At 40.9% G+C, this 18680-nt stretch overlaps 1 protein-coding gene across 7 annotated transcripts in view; it reads right to left on the bottom strand.

Moving 5' to 3' along the window:
• ANK3 (ankyrin 3) overlaps window positions 1–18680 on the bottom strand; it is a 399852-nt gene that overhangs the window by 158427 nt on the left and 222745 nt on the right. For all 7 annotated transcript variants that reach the window (XM_067552555.1, XM_067552551.1, XM_067552556.1 and 4 more), the window contains one exon: window positions 1684–1782. In XM_067552555.1, the coding sequence (XP_067408656.1) occupies window positions 1684–1782 (99 nt within the window). The remainder of the gene's footprint in view (window positions 1–1683; window positions 1783–18680) is intronic.

Here is an 18680-nt window from a genome sequence, read left to right on the forward strand (position 1 = left end):
AAGCTTTTGTGGACAGAAACCCACTTTGTCAGATGCATGAAGTGGAAACTTCAGTTAGGTAGGTATATATACACATGCAATGATGGGTGAGTTAGGTGAGGAGGGTAAGTGTTAACGAGGTAATTCAATGAGGGTGGATGAGTCCCATTCACAACAGTTGATGAGAAGGTGTGAATGCCAAAAGAGGGAACATTATTTTTTGTAGTGGGTTAGCGACACCCAGTCTCTATTCAGACCTAGTCTGATAGTGCCAAGTTTGCATATGAGATCCAGCTCTGCAGGTTCGCACTGAAGTTTGTTTTTGAATTTTTGTTGTTGAAGTATGGCAACTTTCAAGTCTGTTACTGAGTGTCCAGGAAGATTGATGTGCTCTCCTACTGGTTTTTGAATGTTACCATTCTTGATGTCTGATTTGTGTCCATTTATTCTTTTGCGTAGAGACAGTCCGGTTTGGTCAATGTACATGGCAGAGGGGCATTGTGGCACATCATGGCATATATCACATTAGTAGATGTGCAAGTGAACGAGCTCCTGATAGTGTGGCTGATGTGGTTAGGACCTATGTTGGTGTTACTTAAGTAGATATGCGGGCAGAGTTGGCAATGGGGTTTGTTGCCAGAATATGTTCCTGGGTTAGTGTTTTTGTTGTATGGTGTGCAGTTGCTGGTGAGTATTTGCTTCAGGTTGGGGTGCTGTCTGTAAGCAAGGACTGGCCTGCCTCCCAAGGTTTGAGAGTGTGAGGGATCGTCTTCCAAGATAGGTTGTAGATCCTTGATGATGTGCCATCATGATGATATTGATAATATGCCAGCATACAAAAAACTGACACCTGTTGATACTGTAATAACTACATAAAAGATGTTCTTAAGTTAAATTACAGTATTGGTTAAAATTTTTTCAGTGAGAAATTACAAAATTTTAAGGAATGGTGGACAATGCAGGTTAATGTTTCAGCAAGAAAATGAAAGTGGCGGCAATTTCAGCAAAGCAGCTTAGCACTGAATGGGACATGAAGACCGAATTATACTCTTTCTATGAGGCAGCTCCTTTAGGGCAGAGGTGAGACAAATCAACAATACTGAGTATGTGCTGTACATGTTCAATAGATAAAGGAAAAATTCCATACTTTAGGGATGTTGACATAGCATATTTCACCCGAACATAACCTCCAACAAAGATTTTTGCAGGCAACAGAGAGAGCTGACACGGCTCCCTTAAGAGTTCTGAGAGCACATGGAGAAACAACCTCATTGCATTTATGGGGGCTGGGAAAATTATAGGAGATGAGGCTCCTCCCACTTTCAAATTATGGGATGCATCTATAAACTGAATAGAACACCACGCTTTCAGGATTCACTCATTGGTAGATGTAATTATCCGTGCCTCCAAATGATCCACCGAGAAGTTGCCTTCATGAGATACTATAGGTAAGACAGTTATTGCTTTGCCCTCAGGTACTGCTCTGCCGCTGAGCTTTAACATAACAAGATGTTTTGAATATTATTTGAATCAGAGGTAAAACATTAGCACCCAGTTACAATGATTGTATAAAAACAGAAGATAATTCTGTACTCTCACCAAAGCTTGCCAGGTAAGTGAATGTTTTCTTTTGTTAACAGACATATATGCCAAAAGGATAAACCTGAAAATAATATCACAGATATCGTTCACATTTAATCTTACCCTTGTTTTGGCATCAATTTTAGCTCCTCGATCAAGTAAGAGTTTGACCATATTAGCATTTCCTCTCTTCGATGCAACATGTAATGGAGTGATATCATTCTGTGGGAGATAAAGCATATAAAGTAAACTTCCAGATGATCCTCCTTTATTAGCTCAGCATGCAAGTCATTCATAGAATGGACTAAGACTGCTTCACAAACACTGCTGACACAAATATATATATACTTAAATGCAGTTACTTTCATAATGTAGACAGAACTTCAGACTATGGCTGGACCTGAAGACTAAGTTTCATTTCTCATTCATCGTATATTTCCTGAACTGAGGAGCTAAGTTTGGATCCTGGAGCTTGTGAAGATCAGAAGCAGCATTTGGATAACAGAACTGTAATGGATAACAGAACTGTGCTACTTAAGTCAGACAGGATTGTTTCAAAACATTTTATACTAAAGACCCTTACTAAACAAAGCTTTCCTGTGCTTCACTTGGCAAGAAGATCGTCATGGGATTAAACTGCTTCCTAGCAATCTGCCCTATTTAAAAAACCCATAAACATTCATTACTGAGCATTATCTAAATTTTACAGATATCTAGGGTTCAGAAAGGTATATCACCAAAGCAATCACCTCTCACCAATCTGCTCTGGTAAATATTGTGATAGTTTCACTTCAAGTCAGACTGTAAAGTCAATATTTGTATACAATTTCATTCTTGTTCCAGAATCATGTTTAGCAGCACAATAGTATGCAACTTTGCTACATATTGAGGACAATTATATAACACATTTGCAGACACTTTTTAACTACATGCAGCTCAGATGTTTCTTTATGCTTTGGTGGATTCTCTATATCAGGAGTGGACAAACTTACTGACCCCCCCCCTCCGAGGCTCCCCCTTCCCACTCGGCAGAATCTTTTAGCCTCACCACCCTGCCTCAAGGCAGACGCTCCGAGCTCCCCACCCCAGTCTGGTAGGTGTAGAGTGGGGGAGCATAAGGGGCTCCGTAAATCGCACTTTAACTGTGAAAGAGCTGCATGCAGCTCACAAGCCACAGTTTGGCCACCCTTGCTCCTTATCATGGTCTATGATGTCCAATTAGTGTACATGTTCAATCATATATAGGGCTGTTTTTGTCATGCATATTATTAATAAATTTCATGGAGAGATGCGGGGGGATAAAACAGTAAATCAGAGAAAGGGGAAGAGCGGAGGGCTGATGGATGGTTGGTAGGGATTGGAGAGCGAGTCCACCCCGCACTCAACCTACAGCAGCAGCTGCACCTCCGGACGTGTTGTGACTTGGTCCATGTAATCACAATGCCACTCACATCTAGTGCATCCTCCTCTCCATAGATAGAGACATTGGCCAGGTCACAACACTTGGAGGAGGGACCCGAGCCCAGCCCCACAGGGCAGAAGCCGCCCCTGTGGGGTTACAGACTTTATTCAAATTCCCAATTATTGTGAACACTGTGATCTGTGTCACAATCGTAGCCTTAATCATATACAGTCAGGTGAAAACAAAGATATTTAAATAGAAAATATAGCTACAATACTAAGATGAATATTTTAAAGAATATGATCATATGTAATAACAGCTGGCTCTATAAAACCAACTTCCTGATGACTGAGCACGGATAGTTAACTTTACTGAGCGCATCTGTCCTATGGCTTAATGCATCAGAGATGTACTCATTGCATTGAATAGCTACCTTATGGTAGATTTGCACAACCCAGGCAACAGACTGTTTGGTATGTGATTTCTCAAAATAGCAGGTGAGTGGAATAACTGGAACACCAGCACAAAAAATGAATATTTACAGAAATGTGGCAAGCTAACTTGTACTTGATTAATATGCTGAGCACCCACATCAGCACACTACACCTTTGGCTTATGTAACATTTCACCATTAACCTATACCTTTGCTACTTTGCGCTGGAAAGATCACATTAACATTATCACAGAGATAGATTACATTTTTTACAAGGAGACAAAGCCATAGCTCTTCTATACATGCTGTACAGTATTACAGATCATTAGAGCATCAAATCAATTAACCTGCCAGGGTAGAATACAGCTTCCAAAATAAGGATGTCTCAGAAGTTAAATCAATAGTACACTTTGCCTTAGCCAGAAGGCCTAAAATCAAATATATATAGTACAATACCCTGGAAATAAATATCTATATTTAAATCACCTAATTATTATAAGATGCACCCAAATTCAAAATAATTACTCTGTTATTGTTTATCGCTCAGAGTTCCATAGACTTACATGGTGCTTTATAAAACAGACAGAGATTGAGTCCCTGTCTCATTAAGTTTAGAATATAAGCGCCTGAATCTGCAAACAAAGTACTGGGACTAATCCTTATCGCTGGGCATAGTCTCATTGGGCTGAGTCCTCAGATGTGCTGGAGCAGTGCTTGGAGCCCATGAAATGGAGAAGGCAAAGATATGCCCCCTTGCCAGACCCCCTCAATCCTGGTTCAGCCATTGTAACTTAGAGCAGCCTCAAGACTTTTCTAAATTGCACCAGGTTTTAACAACCCTCTGAGGCCACTAAGTCAGCAGGGATCACTGGAGTGCACCATGCTCTGACATACTGCATCCAGCCCCCAACATGTCCTATATTCCAGCCAAGGGTTCCCCCAAGTTAACTGGGTTAACTGCCCATTTAGGATAGCGTTAAGTCCCCTCTATGGTGTTGGAGCAATGCAAATAGGAATTGGTGGGGTCAAGAATCCAGCCCACTTGCTTCCATGGGACTACGTCTGGTAGTAAGCACTATGTTTGGTACTGTTTGCAGGACTGGGCTCAGCATTAAGATGAGAACAACGCAAGAAGACATATGGGTCAGTGGGGAGAGAAGAGTGAAGACTTAGATGATATAACTATGTGGTCACTTGTGAAGCTAATGCATGCAACTTCAGAGTTACATTTTAAAATAATTAACTCAATTTATTTTGGAGCTGGGTGTAGAAGACAGTGGATATAATAATGGGTGAAAACAACGAGAGTCCTGTAGCACCTTAAAGACTAACAAATTTCTGTGGCATAAGCTTTCGTGGGCTGCAACCCACTTTATCAGATGCAGTTCGTCAGTGGGTTGCAGCCCATGAAAGCTTATGCCCGCAGAAATTTGTTAGTCTTTAAGGTGCTATAGAACTCCTGTTGTTTTTGCTGTATACAGACTAACATGGCTACCCCTCTGGAACTTTTCAATAATGGGTGAATATGTCACAGTAGCCAACCACTAGACGGAACTGTTAGCCTTTAGAGGGAAAGCAGTCTGCCAGAGAGGACAGAGGAAAGGAAATGTAGGAATCATTAAGATATTCTTCCTCATTTCCCCCCTCTTCCATGAGGAAAGATATCACTGAGGCTAAAGGGACATTAAAAAAAGAGACCTCCATCTTCCTGCTAAAACTAGCATTGGAATCTAGCGAGCCTGAAGAGGAAATGTCCCTCATCTGTCCAGAGAAAGTATAATCGAGGTAAAGTGGGGCCAATATGAAACTTTTCCCACCTGCTGTGGTGAATATACTGGCAGGTCAATTGAGTCCAAAGAAGGGATCTCAATACCCTCCACCCAGTCCAAGTGCTGTTAGAATAAAACAATTTATTTTATTCATAACGTGATTGGACTGGAAGAGACAATACCTTCCTTAAATATGCGCAAAGAAATGGAGAGGGGATACAAAAAGAAAGAAAAAACTAAGGGCCTGAATCTCATTTACCCCAAAGCCGCTTTACACTATTCTGGACAATGGCCTGAAGGCGCATGTAAATGTACCATGCACACTTTAAGGGCTGGACAAGGTACCAGAATAGAGAAAAACATACTTAGTGTATCTGAGAATCAGGCTCTAAAAAAGAGTCTGGGGGAGTTGTGAAAACAAAGTTAAAAACCATAAATACATAACCATTTCTCTTTGTGTTAAATTATAACTACATTACATGACATAGAAGAAAATACTGCATTTATTTCTGATTCCGATACCTATAAACTCATGGCAGAGCCATTTGTATTTACAAAATGACCGTGATTAACTCAAAAATAAAAGTCGGGTTTTTTTATAAACCATATAGTCACATTGAGTCCAATCTTGCACCAACTTTGCAAAACTCCTATTGTCTCAAATGGTGCAGGATCAGATCTAAAATGCATGTATGAGAGCTCTGACATAACACAGCTTACTTTCAACTCTGAAATATTTATGTATTGATCAAAAATGCATCTAGGTCAAATGACTCAAATTCCTGACCATCAGTATGGTAGATTTTTAAAAGATGATGATGTCACACAGCTGCACTCGAGACAGTGAGGTGAGCAAAACCTAAAGAAACTTAGTGGTCTAGTGAAACACACTAGCCTGTGAATGATCAAAGTTCAGTTCCTCTTTCCTGGGCTGGTAGAACTGCAGAGGCAGTGTGAACACATCCCCTTTGAGAAAAGAAGTAATTCTCTAGTGACCTATTCTGCCAGTTCATAAACTGGATTAATGAATGCAGAGAAGGGAGGAGTATTTAGTTTTCTTCAGCTAGAAGGCAGGTGTAGAGGATAAGATGGGAGCTATAGTTAAAAAAATAAGATGGATGAAGAGAATCATTGGAGTCAGTGATTTCACCTTGGGGAAAAATTTAAAACAGTTGTAAAATCTTTCCATTCATCATTTAAAAGTGACATTCCATTATCTGAACTGTTTTACTTATGTGGGAGTAGGTGGATTCAAGGCTCTGCTATCTGTTAGTAGCCTGAGTCCTGATTCCTGAATGCTTTAGGAGAATGTGTTATTTAAATACAGTCTATTTTAGATACAATTTAGGACCTGATTCAATGCTCCTTGGAGTGAATGGAAAGCCTCCAATTGACTTCAGCGAAGGATCGGGCCAGTAGAGAATAAATCATGCCCAGCTGTGTCATACAAGTGGCCGTTTCTCCCATCAGTAAAAATACATTTGTGGCAGTTATGAACATGAGTTGATGAGAGAATAAAGCTCAAGCAACATTTTCAGTTAGGGTTTCTAGTGACAATATATAAGCAAGCAAGTGAAACCTGAGTTGTTTGTACTTGACACCAGAATCCAGATATGAAAATAAAGCCTCATAATATGTGCAGCTTTGGTGTAGTTTATTAATACTAAAACTCCGGTATCAGCAAACAACACAGACACCAAATGTAAGGTTTTGAATTCTTTAGTAAGCTGACAGCACTTGCTGTCTTTTCAGAATATTTTTATCTGTTTGATCTTCTATAACTTTCTCTCTTTGTTCTTCAGATAGAATAGTTAATCAGGGAACTTTTGAAGACATTTGCTGCAGTACAAAATCTGAAACTCCTTTAAAAAAATGTCCTAAAATGGTGCAGCTTTGCTCTAAAGTGTCTACTGCAGGGTGTCTTGCACCTTCCTCTAAAGCATGTGATGCTGAGTACTGTCAGAGGTAGAATACTGGGTTTATACGAATGACAGGTCTGATTCATTATGGCAATTCCTAGCTCTCAGGTGTGTCAACATGTCTTATAGGAATGTTTTACAGGACATGACATACACATATGACAATCAGAAAACAATATCACAATAAGCTAAACAGCTATAAAAGTCTATAACGTGTACATGCCCTTTCTCATTTCCCTTTACAGCCTTTCCTTTGGTGACTATCGACTCACATGATTTAAAGTACTTTCTATAGAAATGCAGTTAGTGACTGCTCTATAATTTGAAGTATGAGGCATTACATCCTTATGATTTTTCTCCTATTTAAACCAATTGTGGATTCCCATTTACACCCCTTAGAATTCTCCCTTGTCCGTTTCAGACTGCAGGCTCTTTGGGGAAGAGACCATACTTTCTTCTGTGTTTGCACAGCATGTATCATATTATGGGTGATACCAGTAATGGATTCATAGAAACATAGGGACCTGAAGAGGTCATCTACTTCAGCCCCTTGCACTGATGCAGGATCAAGTCAATCTAGACCACAAGTGTTTGTCCATCCAGTTTTTAAAAATTTCCAATGATGGGGATTCCATAACCTCCCTTGGTAACCTATTCCATGACTTAACTATCCTTATAGTTAGAAAGTTTTTCCTAATATCTACCATAAATCTCCCTTGCAGCAGATTAAGCCAATTGCTTCTTGTCCTATCATCAGTGGACATGGAGAACAATTGATTATCATTCTCTTTATAACAGCCCTTAATATATTTAAAGATTGTTATCAGGTTCCCCCTCAGTTGTCTTTTCTCAAGACTAACTATGCCCATTTTAAAAAAAATACTCAGCTCTTTGCCTCAGTAAAATATTGTCGCTGTCAGTTCCAAAGGTTATTCATGCACTGTGTAGAAGAGCATTTCCTACGATCAGCTTTAAATGAGCCACTTTTTAATTTCAGTTGGTGGCCCACATTTTTGTATAGTCAGAAAAGGGGACTAAGATCACCCAGCTGCCTCTCTACATAGCACTCAGAATAGTGCCCAGAAATTTAAATTAGAGACACTTATATATAAAATAGCTTAATCATCTAAGTATTCTGAGCTGAACAATGATCGGCATATAAACCCAAAACGGTTAGCAGAAATGTTCCTGTTTGGAATGAGATCAGGTGCCTGTTGACACATTCTGCCATTCATTAAAGCTCAAGCCAGAAGTCTAAGGTTACCCTTTATTGTTTCAAATAAATAACATGGATGGCGAAGTCAGTCAGCAAACGAGGAGCCAACTTAAAAACACCAGAAAGCAAATTCAATTAGTTTTATTTCAATATATTTCAAAAGTAAAATATTCCCTTTGATTTCTGGTATCATTTGCATCCTGTGCAATCCCCTTACCGCCTCACCCAAACAGAATCTGTGGCTTTGAAACAATATGGAGATGCTGTTAGGTCCAGAGGAGAGGTAAATATTCACACTTCTTCTTTCTATCACACCAAAGATTTATATGGAGCTTTCTAAAAAGAAGCAGATTCTCACAACGCTTGTGGACTAGATTGTTTCAAATACAGACCTGTGTAGGAGGCAGTGTGGGGCTGCCCTGCCCCAGCAGGATCACAAGGATTGAGAGTGATTGTGCTGAGAGGCACAGTTTCTAGTGGGGCTGCTTGGCGAGTGTGGACTCTGAACTATCCATTTGGATGGGCACAGATTGCTCTCTCTGTCATGCCAGCTGCACTCCATGGACTGGTACAGGAGGGGCAGGGCCGTGGCTCCATGTCCTCTTTGCCCCCGTCAGGGTGATTTGCTTTCCAGAGCAAGGACTTAGCACAGCCCCTCATCACAGAAACTACTGTTGTAACCAGTTCTTGTGCTTCCCCATCCCCCACGCACTCACACAAGGGTTGATCAGAATCTGGTCATATATAGTCAATTTATATGCTATCAACTGGTCTATAAAATGACTTATTTTGATTGGCTGGTTCCAAACACTTGTACAGTGACGACTGCCCAAAGTATACGCATGAAAGGAGCATAAAGCTTCCTCAGCCAGAACACTGCCTCATCACCACAAAGTATGTACTTTAAAGGGAGATTTACAAACCAGCATTAGGTCAGCTTTGTGGTCCTCTTGCCCCCAATGGGGCAAATATCTCCACCTCTGCGGTTTTAATTTTTTTTCAAATCCAATCTGTTATCAAAATGTTACAATGAGTTTGGATTTTAATAAGACCCTCCCTCTTACTTCCGGATTGAGAGCAGGTTCTGGGAAAGGTTCTATATTGACATTAGAGGAATGCATGAAAGAGCAGCTGAAGACAGCCAGATTATCATGCTAGGAATTTGCTATAGAGCTAGGAGAAATTCCCTTCCCCTTGTCACCACAGATAGTTATGTATTTAAGTTCTCAGCCATAACTAATATGGGGTTTTTTTCCCCCCTCAGTGAAATATTTTATTTACCTAAAAATTCAACATTCACTACTCCAGGAATCTTCCTTTGCTTAAAATTTGGAGATGCCACAGTATTATAATCATTGCAGAGGTCTAAATCTTACATTTTTCATGGCACCCAACATGCATGCATAGACTGCAGTGACATTGATTCTGATTCTTTTGAAATGAGAAAATGGTATTTTCCTTCTCCCTAGGAAGCTTCAAGAGTAGCCCAGAATTCTTAAGCTTTTTTCTCAGTTTTATGTAATACCTGCCATATTTAAGAAATTTTTCTCTGGACTCAAGATTCATGAAATAAAAAATGTCCTAGAAGAAAAATGGAGTATGCTACTACAAAGAACAATTATACAAGCCAAAAAACAAATAATAAGGAAAACAGCAGGTTTTCCTGCCATTCTGACACTTATTGTGAGGAACTGGCAGCAAATGTGTTAATGGTGTTCTGCTACTCAGCAGCATGGTTATCAGTATTGCATGCCACCTACATAACACTCTTCAAAACACTAACATCTTATAGACTCTGACTTTAAGGTCAGACAGGACCATTATGATCATCTAGTCTGACCTCCTACACAACGCAGGCCAAAGAATCTCACTCATGCACTCCTGTAATAGACCCCTAACCTATGACTGAGTTACTGAAGTCCTCAAGTAATGGTTTAGAGACTTCAAGGTACAGAGAATATACCAGCAAGTGGCCCATGCCCCATGCTGCAGAAGAAGGCAACCCCCACTTTCCTCCCTCCCAGGCCTATGCCAATCTGCCCGGGGGAAAATTCCTTCCCGACCCCAAATGTGGCGATCAGCTAAACCCTGACCATGTGGGCAAGACACACCAGCCAGACATCCAGAAAGAATTCTCTGTAGTAACTCAGAACCCACCCCATCTAACATCCCATCACAGGCCATTGGGCATATTTACCACTAGTAGTCAAAGATCAGTTAATTGCCAAATTAGGCTTGTCCCATCCTACCATCCCCTCCATAAACTTATCAAGCTCAGTCTTGAAGCCAGCCAGGCTTTTTGGAAGGCTGTTCCAGAACTTCACTCCTCTGATGGTTAGAAACCTCCATCTAATTTGAAGTCTACACTTCCTGCTGGCCAATTTATATCTATTAGTTCTTGTGTCCACATTGGTGCTGAGCTGAAATAATTCCTCTTCTTCCCTGGTATTTATCCCTCTGATGTATTTGTAGAGAGCAATCATATCTCCCCTCAACCTTCTTTTGGTTAGGCTAAAGAAGCCAAGCTCTTTGAGTCTCCTCTCATAAGGCAGGTTTTCCATTCTGTGGATTATTTTAGTAGCCCTTCTCTGCACCTGTTCCAGTTTGAATTCATCTTTCTTAAACATGGGAGACCAGACGTGCACACAGTATTCCAGATGAGGTCTCTTCAGCGCCTTGTATAATGGTACTAACACCTCCCTAGTTCTACTGGTAATAGCTCGCCTGATGCATCCTAGGACCTCATAAGATTTTTTCATGGCCATGTTACATTGGCGGCTCATAGTCATCCTGTGATCAACCAATATGCCTAGGTCCTCTCCTCCTCTGTCACTTCCAACTGATGTGTCCCTAGTTTATTGCAAACATTTTTGTTATTAGTCCCTAAATGCATGACCTTGCACTTTCTACTGTTAAATTTCATCCTATTTCTATTACTCCAGTTTATAAGATCATCCAGATTTTCTTGTATGATATCCCGGTACTTCTCTGTATTGGCAATACCTCCCAACTTTGTGTCATCCACAAACCTTACTAGCACACTCCCACTTTTTGTGCCAAGGTCAGTAATAAAAATGTTAAATAAGATTGGTCCCAAGACTAATCCCTGAGGAACACCACTAATACCCTGAATGTTTGTTATGAGGTCATATAAGGGACCTAAATTTTCCTTAGATTGTTTCCACTATTTGGAGACCTGACTGAAGCAGCAGAGAAAGAGGGTGAATCAATATGAAACTGCAAATGCACTACATTCTAACTACAGATGAAGAACTTTCCTTTCTTCACCAAAAATTGCCTCTCCAGAGTCCCTATGCTCAAAAGACGGCTGAGCAGTTACAGTCCCTGGCGGAGGGTTGAAGATTGCTTAGTTAAATGAAGGCTGATCTGTTGAAAAACGGATCAGAGTTATCTCCTAAATTGAGAGAGTGTGGAATGAAGGTGTGACCTGAGCTCCATGTGGCAGCTTTATAGATGTCAGAGGTAGAGACATTCATTCCTCAATCACATGAGGAAAACTACCATAGACCTAACAGCATGGGCTCACTTTCTTGGCCACAACAGGACTGAATAGAGAGTTTAATCCATTTACACCATCCCTAAATAGAGGCTGACTCCCCTATGGACTTGTCTCCAAAATACTACAAACAACCTTGGAGACTTGTCACACAGCGCACCCTATTTATATCCAGCTTATGCCGCCTAACTTCCCTTTCTAAGCTCTAATATTTCAGGAAGGAGACAGGGAGGCTGATAGATTGATTAAGACAAGACTACTTCAGAGAGCACATTGGGGAAGAATTTAGGGTGATGGCTTAACATGACTTTATACTAATGGAAGCCTGGGAATCGAGAATGAACTATACATAGCTATTTTTCATTCACCATCCTAGGTTATGAAAAAACTATGAGGAATACCATTTCAAGGGAGATGTTCTAAAAGAAGCATTCCTCATGGACTCAAAATAAAAGTCTTATTGGAATGAAGTTTAAGACCCAGGAAGGTGGAGTGGTGACATGAATCCCCTGAGTACTCTTCATAGTCACATGAATTCATTGTCCTTGGGCAACTGGATGATAAACTGCTATAGATAGAAGATTAATGTTAATAGTAACAAAGCAAATCCTTACTTCCTTAAGTGAGCAAACAGTTGGGAATACAAGGAATTGAGAAAGACGTAAAATATATGTCTCTGCTATTGGCCACATGACAAAGACTCTCTAGTTTAGTACATGTATCTTTCTTGTAGCAGTCTTCCTTTACTCCAGATAAACATGCTGCAATTCATCCAAGTATTCAAGATGTGTACCTAACAGGGGGCTAAGATTCAGGCTGCTAGGAGTGATGGCTCTGGGACTGGATGAAGACTGACCCTGATTCTGACATACAAGTCCACAGACGATGGAAAGAAGAATGATGGTCTGATGCACTGACTAAGAGATGTGACTATCAAAGCCGGAAAGCCTACATTATATCTATGAACCTATGCTTCACCTTTCAGGTGACTCAAGGAAGCAGAGGAATCAGTTAGAAGGTACACATCACTGCACTCCATGATGAATGCATCTCTCAATAATTGTACAAAGGACATCTGGTATTGTCCTGGAGGCAAACAGATCAAGAACCTGAGATGCTCCCTTTCTGGAATATTGCATTCACCAACAAAATTTTCAAGAGCCACTGATATTTGCTGTGATGACTGAAATTCAGATAATCTGTAAGATAGCTTTTCCTGCCTGCACACGGGTACTACTCCACCTGCTGGACCCTCCTGCAAGAATCCATGGCAGCTTCTTTTAGTGTCAGGGCCCGACAGGAAGCCTTGAGCCAGTGGGGGTGGGTAAGGAGTGAGATAGGGTGGGGTGTGCAAGTTTGGCTGTTCTTTTGGTCCAGCCTAGCAGGGAGCTGCAGTGCAAGAGGGGGAGCCTGTGCCACCTGTCTGTGTCCAAGCACCACAGGAGGGGAGGGAGAGCAGTCCTGAATGTGGGGCATAGAGGAAAAGGAAGGAAGGAGGGGTGACTGTGGGGCAAAGAGGGAAAGACCCTAAAATCCCTTCCTCCAAGGAAGCCTTGAGACAGCAGCAAGGAGTAAGGTAAGGAATGAGCCGGGGGGAGGCAGGAATTCCTGGGAGACAATGGCAGGGGTTCTCCCTCAAAGGCTGTGGTCCTAGGAACAGGCCAGAAATATGAACCTACAGAAGATAATTCATGAGTTTACAGAATGAGATTCAAATAGATAAGAAGAAAACTTCAGTATTGTACATTGCAATATACTGTTTCACAGACGTTTGTTTACATTTTAAACAGTTGAATTGGCAGGTTTGGTGCTATCAATAAGTGAATCACTCATTAAAATTTGAGGGAAGGGGTCCACAATAAAAACCTACACGGGGGGCCATATTCTGTTCTTCCACCACTGCTTGGCTACATATATGAAGGGAGCAAGCCACCCTCCTCTCTCTAGCAGTTAAGTAATACTTTTGGGCTTCACAGCCTGACAGGTCTGAAGCCTTCAGCCTTTTCTGTTAGCTGTATGGCTTGAAACTCCAGTGAAGTCTGGATTCCCTGGGTTTTAACAGATCACAAGTCTCAAAACTGTCTAGAACATTTCCCAGCTCAGGTTTTACTCAGGTTTTCACTACAGATTGACATGGTTGGCAGAATGGAAAGCCTCAAGGGACATTGCCAAGCACTGTCAACCAGATGAGAGATTACGGAATTTGATGAGGCACAGCCAACAATGCTAGAAGTCTGTCTCCTCTTGATCTATATCTTATAGTTGGACAAGGTTGCAAAGGCCTCATTCTCAGGCTGATGAATGAAGTCATATATAATGAGTGCAGGAACTCAGAAAAAATTGGGTAAAGCTCCCTTATTAAAGAGCTAGTCCAGGAACTTTTCTATTGGTATGGAAACCATTGCTACAGCAGGGTCAAGAAGTACTCTCATCAAATCAGTTTCTGCATCAGGTTGAAGGTGGACATTTCCTGGTTGAACCTGAGGCCCAGACTCCTGAACAATAACCAGATTACACCCAGGAAAGTAGAATATGGACTGGAAGCCATGATGAGACAGGAAACCCAGGAAAACATGAACTACTTGATCACTTAGGTAGGCACCTCTATCTCCAGGTCTCCAATGATGGCATGATGGATAATGACTCACAGTGTTACTGTACAAAGCTTTAATTTAGGTGTGCTAGGTGCTCTACAAACATAAAAGATGCCACAGTCCCTGCCACAAAGAGTTAACATTAGCTTTCTTCAGTCTAATGCGGGATGGAAATCTCCTTGTGTCTTTAAGACTAGGAAGTGCTGGGAATAAAAAACCCAGCTCTCCCTGAAGAGGATGGGAAAGGAGAAAAAGGATGAGGCAAGGAGAGGAACTGAATGGAATACCCCTTCCAAACTACTTCCATTACCTAAAAATTCAAAGTATTTCCACTCTATGCTACAAAAGAAAAAAGTGAAAAATGCTATCTGAATGGGGAAGGATAGGAATAGACTTCTGCATTCAGGGCTGGTGCAAGGCTCTGAAGCTTTCAATCAAAACAGCTGCCTAGTATTGGATGCCAGAGGTGGAGCCAGAATTGTGAGAAGCTTGTCTCTCTTATGGCTGTCTTATTGTGGATGTCTGGAGAGGCCTTTCTGAGGTGCCTGATATCTCAAGGACTGCCTTAATGTGAACAGGCAATGATATCTGAGGGAAATTTCCTGAAGGAAAACTAAGGGAATCACGAGAATGGTACAGTTATATGGTCTCCTTGACTCTCCCCAAATGCCACCTGTCTTCAGCCTTAAAAAGTCCAGTTTCCTTAAAAAGCAGATCAAATACCTGGCATGAACCCTTTGTCATGGGCCAGAGTTCCAAAACCAGCGTCAGCAGTGGAGAGTGACAGCCTTTTCCACACATTTGGTCATGGTATCCAGCATGCTGTAGATCACTTGACAGATGAATGGAGATATCCCAGCCCTCCATCTTGATGGATTTCATTTCATCATATTAATCATCATATAGATGGTTTAGGAGGGTGAGAAGCATACTTCTGGTATAAAAACTCTAGCTGGATATTGCTGTCTGAAAACTGGTGATTCAAAGGTTCAGAGTGGCTGATGATTAACCTTTGTCTAAAAAAAATAATCAATCTGTATTGACGTAGCATTTGGTAAAGGTAATTCTCTCTCTTAGCCACAGAAGGGGACTGAGGCAGACACAAACCACAGGTCTTTTGCTAGTTCTTCAAATTTTTTACTTCTTTTCACCCCCAAATCTGGAATATCATGGGCCATTGCCAAATGAGATAATGGGTCTTGGAATTGTTTATAATAATCAGGAGGAGAAATAGAATTTGCAATCACATGTTGAACTGACTAAGAAAAGGAAGGAGGATGACTTCTGAGTCCCTCAATATTCTTTAGACTGAACAAGGTTATCTTCTAAATTAAAGGCTGAAGGGACACATACTTAAGAGATGTGGAGTCAATGGTGAAGTACAGTACACTTGTCTGCAAATATCTTATTGTAATGGCCTTTAGATGAACGGACACATGATGGCTGTTGTTTCATGGGCCAAATTGTATGATGTCCATAAGATTGAGAGGCTTCTGGTGATATTACTGAAAATCTTAAGATTCTATGTCCCCAGAGTGATCCAGGGAGCTTGTGTCTGAGGTTTCAAAAGATCTAGAACGAGCCCTTCTCATCCATCACAAATTGGCATGGATCTGAGAAGGGCCAAGATGAACTTTGATACTATCTCAGTTTAAAGTGAGACTGACTATGGAGATTCCCAGATCTGAGCCTCTGCAACAGGTGCAGGAGAAATCAGATGAGATGTAGGACTGATTGTACTGGTAAGTACTTGAGAAAATGTCCCATTGGCCCAAACAGAGTGGCTGATGGAATTCCATCACCCTGAGCTCCCAGTCAGGACTGAGGCAACACATGAATATGAGGGAGTTGATGGAGCCCAGGGTTTGAAGCAACACTACATCAATCACCAGATTTAAAGAGTCTGGAAATGAAGTGGATTTGGTTCCAATTCTCAGTTTCAAGGGCTCATTCAGAGCCAACAGGTGCCCAGATCTGCAGCAGTTATGATACCTGTAAAAGGCCCTGGATTTATGCCTATTCTTTTTTAGTGCAGAGAAAAGTGGGAAGCATAGCTGAGAAGCAGGCAGTGTTGGCTGGCAAGCAGTGAGGAGAGCAGCTGCTGACTTGCTTCACAAGCAACACTGAGGTGTTAGCCTTCTATCCACACAGCAAAACTCTTGTTAGGCCCTCATCTACGCCCATCATCATTTCTGCAACCTCCTCCTCTCTGGCCTCCCTAACACCCACATTGCCTCCCCTCAACTCATTAAAAACACAGCTGCTGAAATCCTCTTTCTTGCCCATTCTTCTGGCCAAGTCCTCTCGCTTCCTAAAGACCTCCACTGGCTCCCCTTTGTAGCTTTCCATAGGGTGAGATTGCCTTTATTATATTCACTCCTTTGTATTATCTGAAAAGGCCTGTCTTCTAATCAATAACTGCAGAGTGGCTACGTCTTTTATACCACATCAGATTCAAGCTTCTTGCCCTCACCCTCAAGGCCCTTCATAGCTCTGTCCCACCCTACTTGTCCAGCCTCCTACAAACTCTCTCTCTTTCATTACAAATTAAGCACTTTGTCACTGTGAAGTTTTCTAGATTTTACAGCCAGTAACCAACTACAAAAAAGTGATTAGAGATGTGTTCTGCTGACGCTCCTGCCCAGCCTTCATAAGCACAAGGCTTTGAGTCACCCAATCAGCCCACTGTTCTACCAGGCAGACATCACTGTGTCAGCACTTTTTCAGTTAATTAAATAGTCATCTGTCTTTTGTGCTCATGACAATAGTGGACGGGGGAGAACTTGGAACTTCAGAAGACTGAGGGGGTTTTTTCTTACTACTTACTCCTACTTACTACTTACTCCTTGATCAGTGTCTCATATCCAAAATTGAGTTGCTGAGGCATAAAATCTATGATTATTTTAATAATAAATTAGGCCTTGTATGAGACTGGTTAGTAACACTAATCTCTCCCCTAATTTCTGAAGTGACACAGGGTTGACCTCAGGCCCCTCCTTCCCTTGCCCCTTTAATTAGCACTTGTCAAATATTTAAGACTAAGCTTCATGACAGTTTTAAATTTCCTAACACGGCAGTTAATTTTAGTAAATTTAGTGGTCATGAAAATAAGAGACCAATATTGCTAGTGAAAGTCACGAATAACATGGTTAGCAGCTGACCAGGCTTCCCAGAACCCTTCAAAAATACATCTTAATCTTAGCCTGCGAACATCCTATTGTTCCAATCCTGGGTCTCTCCTAAGCCGATACTGTAAATTACATTTAATGATGGAATGTTCTAATGATGTGGAAAACAGTCATTAGGTTGTGCCAGAAACTACTGAGTTCATTCATGGCCTGTGTTAGTGCAATATTAAAGGTGAAAAATCAGCTCTATGAGCTTCACTCAATACCCATCGGGAGTCTTTCCAGTTATTCAGCTTCTGGGACTTACATTATGTAGTAAAACGTTGAACAATACTGCAGTGAACACACTGTAGCCAACAACAGAACCCTAGTGAGCTCTTTTCACCTCAATACCTACTTATAGCTGATGAATGAAACAATGTCTCAAATCATAAATAGAAAGTACTCTATTTAATCCCTCCATTTATGTCTTGCCACCCTCACCATCAACTTCTATTGATAATGATGGGAGATATGTGCAAGCAACATAGGGAGGTTCAGCATTCTGTTAAGTTCTTTTATTTCAGAAAATAGCCATTTTTAAACAAATACTATTATTTTATTTTTTCATTGGTTTACATTGTTTATTATAAATGTTTTGCCACAAAATATCCGTGTTACATAATAATGTAGTAATTTATGTGTTTCAGATTTACAGACTATCAAAGGAAATGTCTACTCAGAACAATATTTCACTTTGCATCTAGTGTTCTATGACCTATGGTGCACACACTGAAAGTGGCAATAGACTATTTTTGCTTGTAATGAGTAAATCATCCAGATGTAGGTGACAGAAGACTAAAATATAAAAAAAAAACCCAATGTATTAGTCAGACCCCAAAAAATCATGAGATTATTTTTAAAGCAGTGGGATTAAAAAAACTAGCCTGCTTTCTGATTTTTCAACTTTTAGCAGTGAGCCTCAATTTATATTAGATAATTTCAGGTCAGAATTCTACCCTTCGTTATAAAGACAAAAAAAGCAGGCTTTCTCCAGCTGGAGAGAGATTCTAGGTATTTTCTACTAACTACCGGGGTGGGGAGCTGCTACTCTAGCATTATCTATGCCCCTCACCTATCACTTTCTTGCTTCCCTACCCACC

Source organism: Emydura macquarii, unplaced genomic scaffold, assembly GCF_026122565.2.
Source record: "Emydura macquarii macquarii isolate MOO-44397 ecotype Brisbane River unplaced genomic scaffold, CSIRO-AGI_Emac_v2 contig_1390, whole genome shotgun sequence".
Taxonomy (NCBI): domain Eukaryota; kingdom Metazoa; phylum Chordata; order Testudines; family Chelidae; genus Emydura; species Emydura macquarii.